The sequence below is a fragment of the Grus americana genome, chromosome 4, assembly GCF_028858705.1.
Source record: "Grus americana isolate bGruAme1 chromosome 4, bGruAme1.mat, whole genome shotgun sequence".
NCBI lineage: Eukaryota > Metazoa > Chordata > Aves > Gruiformes > Gruidae > Grus > Grus americana.
Window position 1 is genome coordinate 80,875,565 of NC_072855.1, and position 17,848 is coordinate 80,893,412.

The following is a 17,848-nucleotide window of genomic DNA, read 5'->3' on the forward strand; positions in this document are numbered from 1 at the left end:
GTTTTGGTTTGGGGGTTTTTCCTAGCTGGTGATTTGTTCAGCAGTTTTGTTCAACTGGAGCCAGTTCCAACCAGAAACTTTCGTGGCAACTGCAGTTATTTATGACCTGTATTAGCTAAAAGCACCAGGCACAGCGCAGGGTCCTCACAGTATTGCAGTTGCAGCTTTGCCTCTTCCATGCCTTTGCCTCAGCAGAAGGCCAGAGCTGGTATGCTGAACCTCGGCCGAGGAGCAGGACTCCGGTAGGATGATGACCTGCCTGTTGCCTCGAGAACTGCAAGCGTACATCCAGGGAACGAGAAACTCATCACAACTTTCTCCAGCCAGTCACCTCAAAGGAGCTGTTCCGGAGTAAACACTCCATTTGACATCATGGGCTAAAACTGTCACCTCTCCTCCATGCCCCACCAAAGTATTGCTTTCTGGGCAGCCAGGCTGAAAGTAACACTCTGTGAAAACACTTTGGGAACTTTCTTTGCTCTGCCTTTACCCTGATGCTACTCTTTTTGCCACATTCTGGATGCCAGATCTGTTGTTGGAGTCAGAGCCACCTCATCGCTTTTGTGCTTCCCTGGCCGATGGCTGAAAGAACCTGTCCCGTAGGGAAAGTCCACTGGATTTTCTTTCCTAGCTGCCTGCCAAGCCTTACAGCGGGCAAAGCCTGACCCCACATTAATGGTGTCGGGAGGGGATATGGGAGCACTGCCGATCCCCCGTCCGAACGGGGTCCTTGTTCAGCCAGGGACCCCGAGAGGCCCCAGACCGCCCAGCTCCTGTAACGGGCACGGTGCAGGCGCAGGCCTCTCTTTCTTGAGTCGGTGTACCCCCACTCGTGTCGGGGTTGATGAGGTTCTGTCGTGCCTCTTGTCAGAGCCTGCCAGAGCTCGCTGTGGCGTCTGCCCGCCACGGCGCCCTGGGAACGGGGGTGCTGTGCCCCTTCCCCCTACCAGGGACCCTGCCCTCAGAGCTGCTCTTCTCCTCAAGCTTTTTGGCTGGCTGAGTCAGCGCTCACGTTTCTCTAACGCGACGCAGCACTTCACACTGCGCTTTTATTGTCCTCCGTTCTGCGGCCTATTTCTGAGAATTTTTTTCCCCGGGCGCTTTGTTTAACGCTCTATTAAACCAAAAGCAGGAGAATTTCTTCCCCGGACCCAAGGAGAAGGGCAGTTCGGGCTCCTTACCCCGTTCCTCAACTGTCCCCCGGGGGCGGGGACCCCCCCGCCAGGCGCCCGTTCCCCCCTCCCCTCCAGCCCCGCCCGCTGGTACCGCCCGCGGCGGGCGCCTGTTGCGTCACTGCACGACGCTCGCTTGGCGGCGGGAGGTCGCGTCACCCGGAAGCGCTTGGCGGCAGCGGCCGGAAGCGGCGGTGGTTTGTTTCTGGTCGGACCCGCCGGGGCTGCACGCGCCTCCCGCGGCCCCGCCAACGAGCAGCTCATGGCTTTCAACTTCGGGGCGACGGCGGGCGCCGGTACCGCCAATCCGACCGGTGAGCGCGGAGGGGCCCGGGCGGCGGCAGGACCCGGGCGTGGAGGGCGGGAGGAGCTTTTTTTTTCTCTCCTCGCGACGCGCCCGGTGTGGGAGCCGAGTCCCAACGGTCCTGGGCTTGCGTGCCCGCCGCCCCGCACGTGACGCGCAGCCTCCGGGGCTCGCGGGGCGCTCGTGCCCCCCCACCAATGAGATCCGTGGCCCCTCAACGGTCGCGGGGCGCTCGTGCCCCCCCACCAATGAGATCCGTGGCCCCTCAACGGTCGCGGGGCGCTCGTGCCCCCCCACCAATGAGATCCGGGGCCCCTCAACGGTCGCGGGGCGCTCGTGCCCCCCCACCAATCAGATCCGTGGCCCCTCAACGGTCGCGGGGCGCTCGTGCCCCCACCTCAGCGGGTTCCTCATCTCCTCAGCGGGTTCCGCAGCCTCTCAGCGGTAGCGGGACGCCCGCTCCCCACCGGTCCCGGTTGCGTCCGGAGCGCGGGGGACACGGCTGTGCGGAGCTGTCCTCGGCGGGGCGGGTGTGGCCGTCTCCTCTCGCCTTTTCTCGATGGAGCCGGTGAGATGCGAGCGAGTTTCCCCCGCCGCTGCTTTCTCCCACCCGCCTTCGGTCCAACGCTGTCCCCACTCTGTCCACCGGGTTTTCTTCGTTTTTTTTTTTTTTTTCCTTTTTCTCGCGTGAACAGTTCCTGCGCGGTGGTGGCGGGTCCGTGTCGGGAGGCGTCCAGGGCTTGGTCCTGCCGAAGGAACAGTCGGTTGCTTGTAGGGCGCTTGTGATGAGGTGACACGCCATGGGGCCTGGTTAATGCTGCCAGGTCAGTCGGATCAGCACTTTGGACTGCAGTAGTGATCCTCTATGGATGAGATGCTCTTAGAAGTTAATTTTTGAGCTGTGTAAAAGACAGTGCCTAACTTGTAAAGGAAGAAAGGTTTTTTCCCTCTTATTGTTTTGCTGCTGTCAATTAACTGTCAGTGTTGGTGAAAAGTAAGCCAGAGCCCGCCTTCCTTCCTCTCACTTAGTAAAATAATTTTTTTTTGGCTCTTAGAGTAGACACTCTGAGTAAGTCCTTTGGACGGGGCTCATCGTCACTGCAGTTAGCCTGGGCTATACTGTGTCATCTTTGACTCTGACTCTGGCTAGTTTAGACAGAGATTTTCTGGCCCCATTTGAAAGTAAAAGATAATTTTGTACTGCTTGTACACAGTTACAAGGTTTATTGTGCTCGCAGACCAATATTAGGGAGAATTCTGGGATCACACCCCAGGACTTCTGTCATCTGTCTGTCTGGTGTGAACCTGTTCTCAGCTATTCCTGGGGAGGGAATCGGGGAGCTGCTGTATTAGGCCAGTTTCCTTAGCACTGAAAAACCTGTATGCATCAGGTAGGACACCAGCAAGCTCTGGAGGGGACAGACTTTGCGAATATAACTTGAATACGTCCACCCTGGAGTATTGGAGGCACGCATGGTGCCTCAGCTGCTGGAGTTAGATTTTGTGGTTCTTCTGCTATCGCTGTTCATATGAGGGTGTGGTATTAGAATGAAGATGGTTTATTCTTGCCTTCCCGATAGCTTACGAAGTAATTATGCTACTATCAGTTACACTAGTACAGATGCAGCTGTATCAAGCAATCTTAGGCAGTTAAAAATTACTCTTAATGGGAATGCTGCATCACATGGATATCTTCATGTATAGCTTTGAAATAAGATGGGAAAAATGTTAGCTGCTTTATATGCAGTAGAGTTGAAAAATAACATGCTTGCAGCAGTGATGTAGGGAGAATGGGTTAAACAGAAAGCTTTTAACTGTTCTCCTGGAGTTCAATAAATAATGTTTCATGCCAGTTAATATCTTACTCTTGTTTTTAACTATGCCTGTCTTGTCCGTGGCGATGGAAAAATATTTTAGCTTTTCTTTCCTGAACCTACCTTTTACTTAGAACTAATATTACCTTGCTCTTTTTCTGCTTCCCGCTTGTCAGGATTTGGTGGGCTTGAAACTACAAACTCTACTGCCAGTGGGTTTAATTTTGGGGGTTTCGGATTAACTGCTAATCCTGCAGTGAATTTTAATATTGGGAATTTCGGTGTTTCTACTACCTCAACTCCACCATTCAATTTTGGTAACAGTCTGGCAAGTGCAGGTAGATAATGCATAAATACTTGTTCTGTAATAAATGTTAATAGCAGGGGTCCAAGAATTACATTCCTAGCTGAGAATCTGTATTTAGTACTAATCCTTATATCCAGTGAAGACTGGAGATAAAAGCTCTGAAAGTGGAATGGGTTTGAGAACCATAGGCTTGTGGGGTTTTTTGCCGATTAAATTCTCAAGAAATAGCTGTTGTGGAAAAATAACCACATACCAAACACTCAGTCTCTGAAATGGAAATTAATTCCGGTAACCTGCCAGTTTGACCCGGTCTAAAATTGAGCCTCGATTACCTGGCAAAACAGCACCATCAATTCTCCGCTCAGATCCAGGCAATCATGAACGATTGCAGAGCTGGTCCCTAACGCCACGTTTCCTGACATGAGATTCTTGGACTACTGCAGTCACATTTTTCATCTTCCCCTGTGTCTCCTCATTGGCCTTCCGTTGGCTGTCATGAATCCACTACACCTCAATAGTTTCTGTGGAGAAACAAATTTTATACGATCAGCACAAAATGAACAGTCCTCGCTGTGATCTCCGTTTCCTAAGTGCCGTTCTGCACCCTGAAATAGCACGCATCCCAGGCTCTCGTTAAGAGATTCTCTGCGTTTCTGGGAGGGTCTTCTGCGTGATGTGTGCGCTGAGTATTGATTAAGAAAAGCGTTCATGGCCCTGTGTAGATCCATCAGTTCCAAGCGATCAGCTGATATAATGTCAAGTTAAGTTAAATCTTTTCAATTTCACATAAAAAATGCTCGACTGTATGCATTTCTAATGCTTTTACTCATGTAGAATTAGTCCGTGGGGTCTTGTTGCCGCTGCTCGTATAGGAATTATATTCATTCCACAGTGTCATTGCTCCCTGTGTTAGCATACTCTTACCTGTTTTGTACACTTGAGGGATCTGATTTTGGGTTTTTTTGATATGAACACTATTGCACTGTATTTCTTTACCTGAATTGGAACTACTCCAGAAGAGAACTTGATAGTTAATTTTGTTTAGCAGTTTGCATTCTTACATCCTTTTTCAAGAAAGGATGAGTAAATTGCTGTGAGTACAAAACTACCTAAAACTTGTGTCATCTGATGGTACTCCCGCTAGGGTTTCTCACTTGCTGGTAGGACTGAAACTGGAACGTTACAGGGAACAACTTCTTATATCCACACGCATTAAGACGTTTGCTGAATGAAAATAAAATGTGAATGCATGTCAGCTTTGGTTTAAGCTTTTTATTTTGTATGTATGCTAGAGGACAGTAAGTGTAGTAGGTCTAAAGAGACTTTTTTTTGCTCTTGACGTGTAAGTTAGCAGTGGCAGTATCTTTTTGACAAATCCTTTGTAGCAGGCTGTCTTTCTTGATTTGAATGCCTGTAAAAACAATTTGAAACGGAGGGCTACTCAGATGTCCACAGGCTGCACCTTGGGCCAAAGGTGCGTTGGCATTACCGTAGCAAAGAGATGGTGCGGTGGCATCCAGCACCTGTGCAGCCTCATGTGCTGGGGGGCTGTCCAGGCCGGTACCACCTGTCTCAGCACAGCCGCCCTGTACCGGGGCACCTCTTCTAAAGGGGGAAATACAAAGATCGGTTTCTTGGGGCTTTCTTTGGTACGGTGGAGCTCAGGCCCTCACTCAGGTCTCCGCCAGCTAGCCAGTGACTGGTTTTCCAAAAAATCTGTGGAAGGCTGATTGCTTTTGCATCCGTCGTCCTCTGATAGTGGTTGAACCTCAAAATGAAATTTAATGGGGAGGATGATAGGATGGAAAAAACCCAAAAACTTGTCGAATTTTACCTGTGTGCTGAAAGAAATCATTGCTGTGACAGCACTCCCATGTAGGCACAGCAATTGTGTGCACCCTAGCCTCAGGCTTTGCATGATTTGTTTCTAGTTTTGCTCTTAAGAGGTTAGGAATTTTGAAAAAGCTCACAAAACATCAGATTGTTTATCATTTACCAGAAGTATTCCTGAGACCGAATCTAAGACATGCTATTATTAGTTGTGTCTGTCACTAAGGAAAGCGCATCCTGCTGGTAAAGGAACAGGATGTTAGTTAACGGCTGGTTTTTTTCTTTGCTTTCTTGACACACCATAGATGTGTTGGCTTTCTGGTTCATGTTTTCTCCCCCGTTTCCTTCGGACAATGAACTCGATACCCATGATCCGTTTGAACTACATGCTTGTAACATAATACATCCATCTGTCAACATCTCTTCTCATAACACCCGTTGAAGCGTGCAATTTATTATCATGTTATGTACGTCTGCCTTTCACAGCGTGCTCTCTGCCTTACTTGCAAACTTTGTTTGTTAGGTGCATTTGGAGGATTTGGGACAACTACCACCACTGCGGGACCAGCATTTAGTTTTTCTGCTCCCACCAATACAGGCACCAGCGGTAAGAGTGCACAAGTCTGAAATATTTGCTTTAGAATGAACAGTAGGGCATCAGCCCTTCACAATCATGTTTTGCATTTCACAGGTACTATTGTCCCTTTTTTCTCAATAAATTTTTGCTTATTTCCTCAGGACTCTTTGGTGCTACCCAGAATAAAGGCTTTGGATTTGGTACTAGTTTTGGCACAGGAACTGGAACTGGCTTGGGTAGTGGGTTGGGAACTGGGCTAGGCTTTGGATGCTTCGGTACCCAGCAGCAACAGACCAGTAAGTATGGCCTTGTCTTGATTTACCCTGTCCTGGTTTTAGCTGGGATAGAGTTATTTTTCTTTCTAGTAGCTGGTATAGTGCTGTGGTTTGGATTGAATATGAAAATAACACACAGATGTTAATTTGTTGCTAAGTAGCGTTTACAATGAAGTCAAGGACTTTTCAGCTTCCCAGGACCTGACGTAGACGAGGCACAAGCCTTCCGCAGGAGGCGTGCGAGAAGCTGGGAGGGGGCGCAGCCAGGACAGCTGACCCCAACTGGGCAATATGATGTCATATGATATTCCATACCGTATGATGTCACGCTCAGGATATAAGCTGGGGGCAGTTGGCTGGGGAGGGCTGCAGCTCGGGAACTATCTGGGCATCGGTCAGCGATTGGTGAGAATTGTGCTGCACGTCACTTGTTTTGTATATTCTTTTAAAATCATTGTTGTTGTTATTCCCTTCCTTTTCTGCCCTTTTAAACTATATTGATCTCGACCCATGAGTTTTACTTTTTTTCAGTTGTCTCCCCCATCCCACTGGCTGTACCGTTGTTTGGCTGCCTGCCCGATTAAACCGGGACAACCCCTCCCTTAGCAATGAAAGCATAAGGCTGCAATAGCCGCACGAGTAGTGGGACAGAAGTATAAGAGGAGGCTTTTACACTTCATGTCTTGATTGATGGAGACTTCTCAGAAATTTGGCTTTTGAAATGCCTACATTTGCAGTCCTTGCCTTTTTCTTAAACTAAAGCTCAAGCAAGTTTCTGAGCTTCACCCCTGAGTTTCCGACAACAATATTCACCCTTTTGGTTTGGCAGTGGTAGAAAGAGTAGTTACAGAATTGATGTTGGCAGTCATAGCATTACTAGAAAGGGGAGGAAAACAGTTTTGAGTTTAGTTTAAATGTGAGTTGGATAATGACCAGCTGTAGGCTCCGAGTCCACTCAATTAATAATGACAAATCTGCCCTTCAGATTTAGATATTGAAGGTGCCAGATGATGTCATAGATCAATACAGAGGTCTCATTTAAAGAAAAGAGAAAAGAATCTTGTCTACTAATTCAGTGTTCAGGAACTTCTGTTGCTGATGCAGATTGGGCATGAAAAGGCGCTTTCAAAAAAACATCATCTGATTTTGATTGATTGATTTATTCTGTGCATTTATTTTACTTCTCAAAATGCGAAAAGAAGTGATACCAATGATACGCAGATGGTACATGTTAGCAAGCGAAGTCTGTCTTGCTCGGTAAAGGAGTTAATTTGTTTTTCTTCATCCAACACAGCATTAGGAAGTGGCTTGTTCAGCCAGCCTGCTCAGACACCTGCCCAGTCGAACCAGCTCATCAACACAGCCAGCGCCCTCTCGGCTCCGACACTCTTAGGAGATGAGAGAGATGCTATTTTGGCAAAATGGAACCAGCTTCAGGCCTTCTGGGGAACAGGCAAAGGGTACTTCAACAATAACATCGCGCCAGTGGAGTTCACGCAGGAAAACCCCTTTTGCAGGTTTAAGGTATGGAATTGTTCAGCTGCCCGCAAACAGTTCTGAAGCGGATACTCTGCTTGCTGAGTGTCTCGTGAGTGTTAAATCAGATTTTGTTACTGTTGAGAGTATTCTGAAACAGTATTTTTCCAGGTAATGTACACAATTCTGATGCATGCTAATTAAAAGATGTATACATGCTGGAAATCTGGGTGTTGTTGAGGTACTAGATGATGAACGCATATGTGGATCATGAGACTAACCTTTTTCTGTGATAGCAGTCAGATTAGCACGTGTGTGGTGGGAGCAGATCTCTGGCAATTAATTGTAATGTGTATTTGTTTAGGTTACGATATTAGAGAAACTATTTAAAATAACTTTCACATCTGAAGGAAGACGTTAACATCGGGAATAAGAACTTCAGAGTCTTTCTTCATTGCTTTGCCTACGTTAGAAAAACCCTCTATGAACCTGGCCATGCGTACCATTTTAAATACACCAGCCTTCAGCTTTCTTGTGCCTTTATCCTTGCCAGTGCTAAAGCTGACTCCATTCCTTGTACGATATCAGCAGCAGTTCCAGATCTTGCTTCTCATGTCAACAAACAATATGTAGCTCTTGATGCTCCGTAAATCTCGCACCTGCTGACTTTATTGCTAAGCTTTGGGCTTGAAAGTGGATTTGGGTGAGGCACGGTGATACTCTCCTTTCCCAAGCTGATTCTTTGAAGTGCTAACTTTCTAACCTGAATGTAGGTTAATACCTAATTAAGACTTGTTTTGATTAGGCACATCATGACACTTTTATAAAATCTCTGCAGCAACTGAGTGCCTGCATAGCAAATGTTTGGTTTCTATTGCATTACCTTTTTAGGTGTTACCTTGAATATTTTGTTGATAATGCACCTGAAAACTTACTTTGTAGTAAGTTGTTGCCTGAAATGGCTTTAGAGTTTTCTGGGCTTTGAAAAATTGCAGAGTCTAAAAGTTATGCGATGCAAAATCGGTTATTTTAGAGTTTTATTTTTCAAAAGGAGAAGTTTTCCTTTCAAGTTAGACAATGCCATGTACTAGGTTTACTTCTGTCCCTATAACTGGAGTATTATTAATGCCGATATGAATTCACATACCTAAAGCGAAACAATGAAAAGTTTGATGTATGCTAGCAATGGCAGGTGCCTAAGAAAAATAGCGGAGAAGTTGGTAGCACAGGTATCGGAGGAAAGCATCATCAGTTAGATTGGTTATTGCCTGTGTAAGCATCGGACATCTGATAAGAGTGAAGCATTACCTGAAGGGTTTCACAGGTGTTCAAGGAATCCACTTGTACACAATTCCAGCTCTAGAAAAATGAGAAGCATGCAGATCCAGGAAAACAGTGCTACTAAGATATGTGAAGTAAACAAAGTTAAAAATCCGTTATAGTTTGAAAATACTTAATTTTCTAAAGAAATTGTGAAAGATTGACTACTCTTTCTTTTTTTAAACACAAATACCAGAGGAGTCGTATATTTGTGGTCTCAGTACTACTTTGCACATAATGAGATTTAGTCTTCCGTGTACAGGCAAGTCTTTCCTCACAGTGTGGGCCTCTTACCCGACTATGAAGGTGAAAGGCGTGCGCTTAAAAAACAGCAGGTGATTGTTTGGAGGTTAGTTGGTTTGGGGTTTGTTTGGGGTTTATTTGGTGTGTTTCTTTTGAGGCCTCAGAAGGAATAGATAGCTTAAATCAGGGACAGGTGTATAATAGTAACTTGGAAGTCTCTTTCCTTAAAAAGGTGAGGTTTCCCTCAGACTATTGCAGAACCAAATTCTTCCTTAGCTGTCACTGCTGTTGTGCTCCACGACAGGACGGCCCAGCCGAAGAAGGCTGATTGCGCGAGGCTCACCATCGCGGGGAATTACCCTCTGCTAACAAAGACCAGGCTCTTGGGCACATCCCCAATTCATTTCTCTCTTCAGCTGAACTTGCACAAGGGGAAAGGCGCAAGTCACCCACATGCAGTGTCAGGGCCTTAAAAAGCATGTGCTGTCCAGCATGTCACCAGTGATCTGTTGGTGCAACAGTTCATATGCAAGATGAGATGAAAACTGTTGCTCTGCTTTTGCTCATACTGAATTACCAGTTTAGATCTTTCTTACAAGTCATGTGGAGTTTACACTGGAACCAACGAGGGGTTTTTTGAAACGGGAAAAGCACACCGTTACTTAGCACAGATGGCAGCAAGTGTTCCTTTATTGGATTATGATGTCGAATTAAACATCCAACCTTACTACAGCTTTATCACAGCAAGGATAAAGATAAGATGAAACTTTATAAGCAATTCTGGAAAGGAACCATGACACTTGCTAACACAAGGAGAATTGGCTGTCCCAAATTCTTGTGTGATAACCTTACTTGATGCGTGTCTTAGCTAGTTGAAATATTCCATGCCTGTGTTTTGACTTGTACTGCCAGGCAAACTGTCTGGATCTACAGTAGGAAAATGCTAAGAAATCCATAAAGATTTATGGTTGGTTTATCTTTCAATTAGGTTATGTCAGTAACTGTTTGTCATTCAGACATCTGGAAATGTAATGTTGTAAAACTCTTCTGGAGCTCTAGTAATTTTTCTGTATTAAAATCTGGTCCTCTGGTTCCTTTTGCAACTTAAAAAAAAAAAAGTAAAGTTGTAAAATGTTCCTGATTGATATTGGCTCTGAAGTAACAGAAAGAGCCTGCTGAGTTGGCATCTCCCAATCCACAGCTTTTTCTTTTTTTTTTTTTTTTTTTTTAAAGACGGGGAGTGGATACTTACAAACTTTTTGTAAAAATCTGCACTGTTTCAAAAGTTACTCTACTGGTGGCCTTGTGAGAGAACGTTTTAAAAGGGGATTAATTTTATGTTTCTGCATCTCTGAATACATTTCTGAATATGTTGTAACTTAAATTTTGAACCAATTGCTCTAAAAATGGAGGGGTTTAGCCTCTCCCCTTCAGGCCATATAGATACGCTTTTGCTGAGTAATATATCTCTTGGTTTTGGTTGTTCATTTGCAGGCTGTGGGTTACAGTTTAATGCCCAACAACAAAGATGAAGATGGCCTCGTGGTCTTGGTCTTTAACAGAAAAGAAACAGATATTCGAAGCCAGCAGCAGCAGCTTGTAGAATCCCTACACAAAATTCTGGGAGGAAACCAGACCCTCACTGTCAACGTAGAAGGTGTTAAAACGATGCCAGATGACCAGTATGTGAACTTTATGCAGTTTTGCCTTTTTATCCGGTATCGCATGTTATAAAGGGTTGGTCTACTCTATCTCCCTTTTTCCTTGATTTTAGATCTGCTCATCCTGAGTTTGATTTCGTGTCTCCTATTGCTCAGTGTTGCTTTTTCTGAAGTCGTTAAGTCCAGTATCTTTCCTGTGCATGTTATTTCCTTTTGCTGGAGTGCACAGCTGAGGACCTCAGCTCAGGTGGGGAAATAGGCTTCTCCAGGCGCTGCTCAGCAGCAGAAATGGGAGATGAGGTTGCTAACCATGAGGGTGGGATAAATACTTCGTATTTTAGAAACTATGAAGTATTTATTCTTCCTTGGTCATGCGTAAGGTGGAAGGGCATTAGGGTGTGCAGTAATAGGGTCTTTGCAGTGTTTGATATCACAAACGTTTGTTTCAGTGGGAAAGCTGTTGCAAAGCTAGTTGAGCTGGCTCATTCTGCGTGTGTTCTGTCAGAGTGCTGTCTGCTTTGACTTGTTTGGGGGCCTCAGGCTAGTCTGCCTGAAGTACTTCAGCACACTGACATGGCTGCTTCCTACTTTCCCACAGTTAGTTCATTCGTTTTTAAAAAACAAAGCGTTTAGGTTATTCTTAATGTAGTACTAGTATCACTATATAATACAGTTGTTAAAACTGGGGCGGGGGAATGTAATTTTGTAGGGTATTCACAGCTTTCCTCTTTCTGCCTTGCTGTGTTAAACCCTCGATTTACTGATACTTTATATGTCAGTTAACTAAAGGAAGTTAACAGTCAGCTAGGAGAAGTGGTAGCTTTGATTTAGTGTTGTTCTTTATTGTGTTGGTTTCTATACGCTGCCGACCTTTTTCTGACAGTATACATTTTGTCTTGCTCAGGACAGAAGTGATCATTTACGTTGTTGAGCGCTCGCCCAACGGCACTTCGAGGAGAGTTCCCGCAACGACCCTCTATGCCCACTTTGAACAAGCCAACATAAAATCGTCCCTGCAGCAGCTGGGGGTCAGCCTCTCCATGGCCAGAACAGAGCTTTCCCCGGCACAAGTCAAACAGCTCCTGCAGAACCCTCCTGCCGGTATGAGATTTGAGGCTGCGCAGGGGCACAGTTGGGCCTCCGCTGGGACTTTTTTTGGGTCTCTGGGAAAAAAGCAGGGGTTGGCCCACTGGAAAACACCTTTTAAAACTAGAAGAGTTTCCGAGGCGCTCTGGCATACTGACGTAGTGATTTTAATGACAGCTTTTCCCACTGGAAGTGCAATGTAGTCCACCAAGACAGTTAAGATTTATCAGTAATGTGCCACACAACACCATACTATATGATTTAGCCATCATAAATCACTTCAACTTGTCCAACTAAGAAAAGAAAGTTAAAGAGCAGAATAATCATGTCGTATATTCACTTCCTAGTTTTCAGGGTGGGTCGCTTAGCCTGTATTTGTGGCCACAGATAGTGCATACGCATCTTTGGTTTAGAGTAGTTAAGTGCTATTCACGCCATTTCATAGGATAATTGTAGCTTATTCTCTATGTCTATACAGTATCACATGTAGTACTTGCAGTGGGCTCCCTGCAGTGGGTCAGGGAAAGGAGCCTGCGGTTTCCAGCAGACAATATATGTAGCATGTTCAAGAAGACCATAGTGTTTAAAAACACAGCAAGGGTTATGATACCTGGATTGCAAAAAGAACTTGGCCTACTCTTGCAGAAAAATCAGAGACAAGCAGCAGTGTCTTGCAACTGCTGCAGCATCAGGGAGAAGTAGTTGCTGCGTGCACAAGCAAGTTGGCTTTCTTTAATGTTGGAGATATATCATAAAGCCTGTGTAACAATGGTTGGGCGCAGCTTGTTAGTCCATGAGTGAGACAGAAGCTGAGTTTGTAGGCTGGCTAATCAAGCAGTGAGATGTGCAAGAAGAGGTATTAGCACTGAGCTCTGGAGAAGCAGCCACCCCTTGAGAGATGAGTTTTGGTGTAAAGATAATGTGTTTTATGAGGAATGACCTGGAGTGTGGTGCAGTGAAGCATATTATGGTAGCTGACTGTTCTGGTCTCCTCTTGAAGCTGACCTGAAATTGTGAAATTACCAGCAGTTGTTCTTTTTTCTTTTTTTGCATGTCTCTGGTCAGAAAGTCAATTGCTTCCCTGTCAACGTTGTCTTGTTTTTCTCCTAGCATACCTAGGTACATGATACCTGTATGGTACCGGTATAGACTGATCTGCTTTGCAGTGAGGTTTGGAGAATGTCATAACTTGCATCATGTTGTTGATGTACACGTACAATTAGGCTGCTTTGGTTTTACGTGTTTACCGATGAAGCAGTTCATGGCAAAACAAGCCAACAGAAAAAAATCCTTAGACAAATGGTGTTAGGAACCATTATAATTCCTACTGGGATTATTTTCCCAACTGGTTTGGTTCTTTGATCACTTATTTAATGATTTTTTTTTTTTTAAATATAATAAGCAACTTGAAGAGGAAAGATGTAGCATAGTGTAGCATACAGTGGAAACGATAGGAATTTTTCCCCTTGAAGTATGGACTGTCTGATTTGATCACCTGTGGGTTGTTCCCTTCCTGACAGCCTTTTGGACTGAACTTACTGCCACAGTCCAGGACCAAGACTTCTAAGAACTACCCTTCTTTAATTAACCTTAATCTGTATAAGAGTCATTCAGGTTAGCATAGTTCATAGGGTTTGTGTATTTCCAGTATTTTTCCTGCTTGACAGCTGTAAGATGTGATATCTGTTCAGATCTATCCATACTAAAAATTTGTTTGGTTGTTTTTTTAAGGTGTTGATCCTATTATATGGGAACAAGCCAAAGTTGATAATCCTGATCCTGACAAGTAAGTCTAATAGTCTGAGTACTACAAACAGACTTGGAAAGGGGAGCAATATGTAGTGTTGTGTAGTACCCTTCAGGTAACTTGTAAGAAACTTATTAGAGCATAACTTTGTCAAGGGCTGATCTCATTTGAAGCAGTGAGGATTACTAGAAATGCCTGTCTAATCCCTTTACCCGTTAGGCTCTTAAGGGTTGTCAGGATCAAGAGCCTTACTTGAATTAGTTTGAGTTGTGGTATCCTCCATTATATGGACTAGTTATTGTGGTTTGTTTGTTTGTGTGTTTGTTTGCAACCACTATGTTTTTTTCTCTTTATTCGTGCAGCTGAAAGCGGTGTACCCTTGTACCCTCCAGTGGTTACAGATAACTTAGGCTGATTTCTTTATGAAAAAGGAACAGGTTGTTAGGAATAGTGAGGACTGTAGAACTTAGCAAAACAAGATATGTTTATGTATTATCTTAATTTATAATAGGCCAGGATCATCTGTAACTTTAGATTATATTCATAATTATTAATCCATACCACTTGTCTAACATAAAAATGTGTTCTAAGTAGTATTTGTATTCGTGTAGGCTTATTCCTGTGCCAATGGTGGGTTTCAAGGAGCTGTTGAGAAGATTGAAGGTCCAAGATCAGATGACCAAACAGCATCAAACGCGATTAGATGTAAGGTTTCTCACCTTTATCGTGACTGCTTGCTGTTGACAAAAGGATGTGCTATTAAATGAGCCTCCTCCCCTGTGCGTCCTGTGTGTTGAAAACTGAAACTGGAACTATGTGCATGAGGCTGTGACTCTTTCTTTATCAATATTTCTTAATATATGCCTTAATTATATATTTTGGCCAAAAACTGAGCAGTGCATTTTGGCTTTCATTTTTTTTCAGGTTCAAGCCTGCTATGTTGTTATAAGCTAATGCAAACCAGCTTAATTGTTGCACTGGCACAGACTCTTAATTTGGGCACTCAGTTTTCTGATGCCATCTGAAAATCCCAGTCGGATATGAAAATAAATAGAAACCAAAACAGTAGAGGTCTAGCAAAAAGCTTTCTGAAAGCATCTTTGGCGAGGATGCTAGTTGCTGGACTGAGTACTGTTCTGAAATTCCGGGTTTCAAATCAGGACTAATGGGTTCTGCCATCAGAAACTCTTATGACTTCCAACTCACTGTGTCTCCTCTGCAGATAATATCAGAAGATATCAGTGAGCTGCAGAAAAATCAAACGACAACTATGGCAAAAATTGCACAGTACAAAAGAAAACTGATGGCGCTTTCTCACAGAACATTACAGGTAACGTGGATAGTCTAAATAACTCGTTCAGACACACAGTCTAGAGCCGGAAGGCAAACTGAGAGTGGGCAGGATGACCTGTGCAATCTCGTGCATGGCCAATGTTGAAAATGAAATTCTGGCTTCGTCTAAATGGCATTGCTTTAAGTAACAGGCAGAGCTGTCAGGGAAAGCTTTGGGTGCACAGCATGTCGTAACTGCTTTGGGAACCTTTTCTCTCACTTAATCAGAGGCTGTGGGACTGCCCTGAGGTCTCAGAGCAGCAGACTAGACAACAGAACCAATCTGATGAGAGACGTGCTGGAGGAAGGGCAAAAGGACATGAGGAGGGGCTGGTGGGGAAAGAGATGGGCAAAGTCCTCTCTAATGAACCTCAACGGCTCCTTTTGTAGGTGTTAATAAAGCAGGAGATCCAAAGGAAAAGCGGTTATGCCATTCAAGCAGACGAAGAGCAGCTTCGTGTACAGTTAGATACAATTCAGTGTGAACTTAACGCACCTACGCAGTTCAAGGTGAGTAGTTAACAGAGCTTTGCCAACAACTCTGGTTTTTCCTCGCAAAAGAATGTAAGATTTCCAGGCCATGCATGTATAATTTGTGGAGGAAAGCTTTCCAAAGAGAAGTGTGGCAGCATTCCTAGGTGGTAGCATCTTGCTCTTTGCTGCGTGACTGAAAGATATTCAAGTATTTTTGAGCTCTTAGAAGTATTGGAGTTGCTTGCCCTTTGCATATCTTAAAACAAACAAACAAACAAAAAAACCCCCACCCCACTTAAAATGCAATGAGCAGCAATGCTTCTTGCCCTAGTGACTCGAGGAGTTGTACATGCTGGAGCTCTGACACATCTAAATGAATTCATTTGATTTAAGCCTCTTTCTCTTCCCAGGGCAGACTGAATGAGCTCATGTCCCAAATCAGGATGCAAAACCACTTTGGAGCAGTGCGGGCTGAGGAGCGCTATTACATAGATGCAGACCTCTTAAGGGAAATCAAGCAAGTAAGTATGACTGGGTGGAATCCTAGGATACTCTCTCAACTTCATAATTTAAGCCAGCTACGCACTAACTTTGGAGATGTACCTAGAATGTCAGGTTTTTTGTATTTGTTCAATGATGAAATTGTTTTTATATGTTGTCAGTGAGAGTGGGTCAAGGTGTCGTACAAAGCCACGCTGGGGTATTAGTGCAGAAAATGCTGGTTTACCTTATTCCAAAGAAATTATGCCAGGGTTCTCAATGTGACAAGGCCACAAGACAGGGCAGCTTTGAGAAATATTACTGAAAAAAAACCTGTGAAGTTGAACTATGCTCATGCTGGTTTTTTAAACTATCTATCTGCAGCATCTGAAGCAGCAGCAAGAAGGCCTGAGTCACCTAATTAGCATTATAAAGGATGACTTGGAGGACATCAAACTTGTAGAACATGGGCTGAATGAGAGCATTCCCATCAGAGGAGGAGTCTTCAGTTGACATGGTGGATGCTGCTGGGCTTACACGAAACATGTTACTCAAGTTCATGGTTCACCTTCCAAGGCTAAAACTGTTGAGGTAAAATAAAACACGTATATTCTAGGAACAATGGTATTTTGGCTGTTACCTTTAGAATTAGCAAAGCCTCTTCTAAGCTTTTGAACTTGACCTTTGGAAGGTTTATATTTTATAAAGCTGTATATGCTTTAATAAAAGAAGGAAAACTGAATCTGTTCAGATACTGTTTTACTATAAAACTATATGTACTATTGTACATTTTTTTTTCCTTTTTTTACAACAGCATTGTCCTAGAAATGCAGTGATAAGGGAATTGTTCCACTTGTGACTTTATTTGTGGAAAGCTTAGCCCGCTTCCATGTTTTCGTCAGAACAATCCAGTAACATCATGGTGTAAACAAGCAATTTAAATCATTACAGATGTGTATGTTGCTGTAACTATGTCGGACACTGCAAAACCAGTAGTTTACTGGGGCAAGCTGCAGGAAGTTGATGTTTCCAGTTTCTGTCCTTCCTTTGGACTGCAAGGATCTGAAGGTTATGTTTGTATATCACGTTACATGTGTGAGTGAGTTATACAAAGCTTTGCTGCCCCTTAAATATCAACAGACTGTCTAGACGTTGTCTTCTGCCTTTTTTTAATTGCCAGAGAGTAATAAATTCCGTCTGACTTGGTAATAACTTGTGCATGGTGTTGGCTCCTTCTCAGCTCCATCAGCAAAGCAGTGAAGCTGCTAACAACTCTAGGTTAATGCACTTCACTCTCCTCCAGGCACTGCAGGTAACAGGCTCTCAAACCCACTACCCCAGAGCTGCTTTGCAGCCTCAGTCCCCAAACTCAAGTAAAAGGTCACGTCCTTAGATCCCACGTGGTACCAGGTACTACCGCGCAGGTGCCTACTACATGCATTGGGGAGACAACTTTTTTTTTCCTCCCAAGTTGCCTTTTTTCCTCATCGCAGGCGTCACTGAAAATAACTAAAGCTAAGATACCTTATTCTCTGCAGTAGGTGTTTGTACAGCAGAAACAACTCAAAACACAGTAGGGAGAGAATCATTTTGTTCATTAGCCACCAAAAAAAATTTCCATTCATAAAATTTGCAAGATAGAAAAACAGAAATACAGCTTCAGCATGCGACAGCCTATAGTGTGCATTGGTTCCACTACAGGTGAAAAAAGCATATGTGGAACTGTAATTAAGGGGGAAAAGGAGGAGTT

General features: G+C 44.2%; 1 protein-coding gene across 2 annotated transcripts; it reads left to right on the forward strand.

Moving 5' to 3' along the window:
* The first annotated feature begins 71 nt into the window (after window positions 1–71).
* Window positions 72–17,310, forward strand: NUP54 (nucleoporin 54). Of its 2 annotated transcripts, XM_054823476.1 has the most exons (13): window positions 72–1,486; window positions 3,467–3,628; window positions 5,951–6,034; window positions 6,166–6,300; window positions 7,574–7,803; window positions 10,813–11,000; window positions 11,884–12,080; window positions 13,797–13,851; window positions 14,424–14,517; window positions 15,035–15,142; window positions 15,535–15,654; window positions 16,029–16,139; window positions 16,483–17,310. In XM_054823476.1, exons 1-13 carry the CDS (start codon window positions 1,435–1,437, stop codon window positions 16,609–16,611), a joined length of 1,665 nt encoding a protein of 554 aa, XP_054679451.1. In that variant the 5' UTR covers window positions 72–1,434; the 3' UTR covers window positions 16,612–17,310. The 2 variants fall into 2 exon arrangements, with proteins under 2 accessions (XP_054679451.1, XP_054679449.1); XM_054823474.1 differs by lacking the exon at window positions 3,467–3,628.
* The last annotated feature ends 538 nt before the right edge of the window (window positions 17,311–17,848 follow it).

What these genes read in the sequence shown, in the direction of transcription:
- NUP54 (XM_054823476.1), top strand. Translation starts at nt 1,435, where the DNA reads ATGGCTTTCAACTTCGGGGCGACGGCGGGCGCCGGTACCGCCAATCCG. An exon ending in AGCATCAAACGCGATTAGAT is followed by an intron (nt 14,518 to 15,034) that starts GTAAGGTTTCTC and finishes TCTCCTCTGCAG; the next exon opens with ATAATATCAGAAGATATCAG. An exon ending in TCTTAAGGGAAATCAAGCAA is followed by an intron (nt 16,140 to 16,482) that starts GTAAGTATGACT and finishes ATCTATCTGCAG; the next exon opens with CATCTGAAGCAGCAGCAAGA.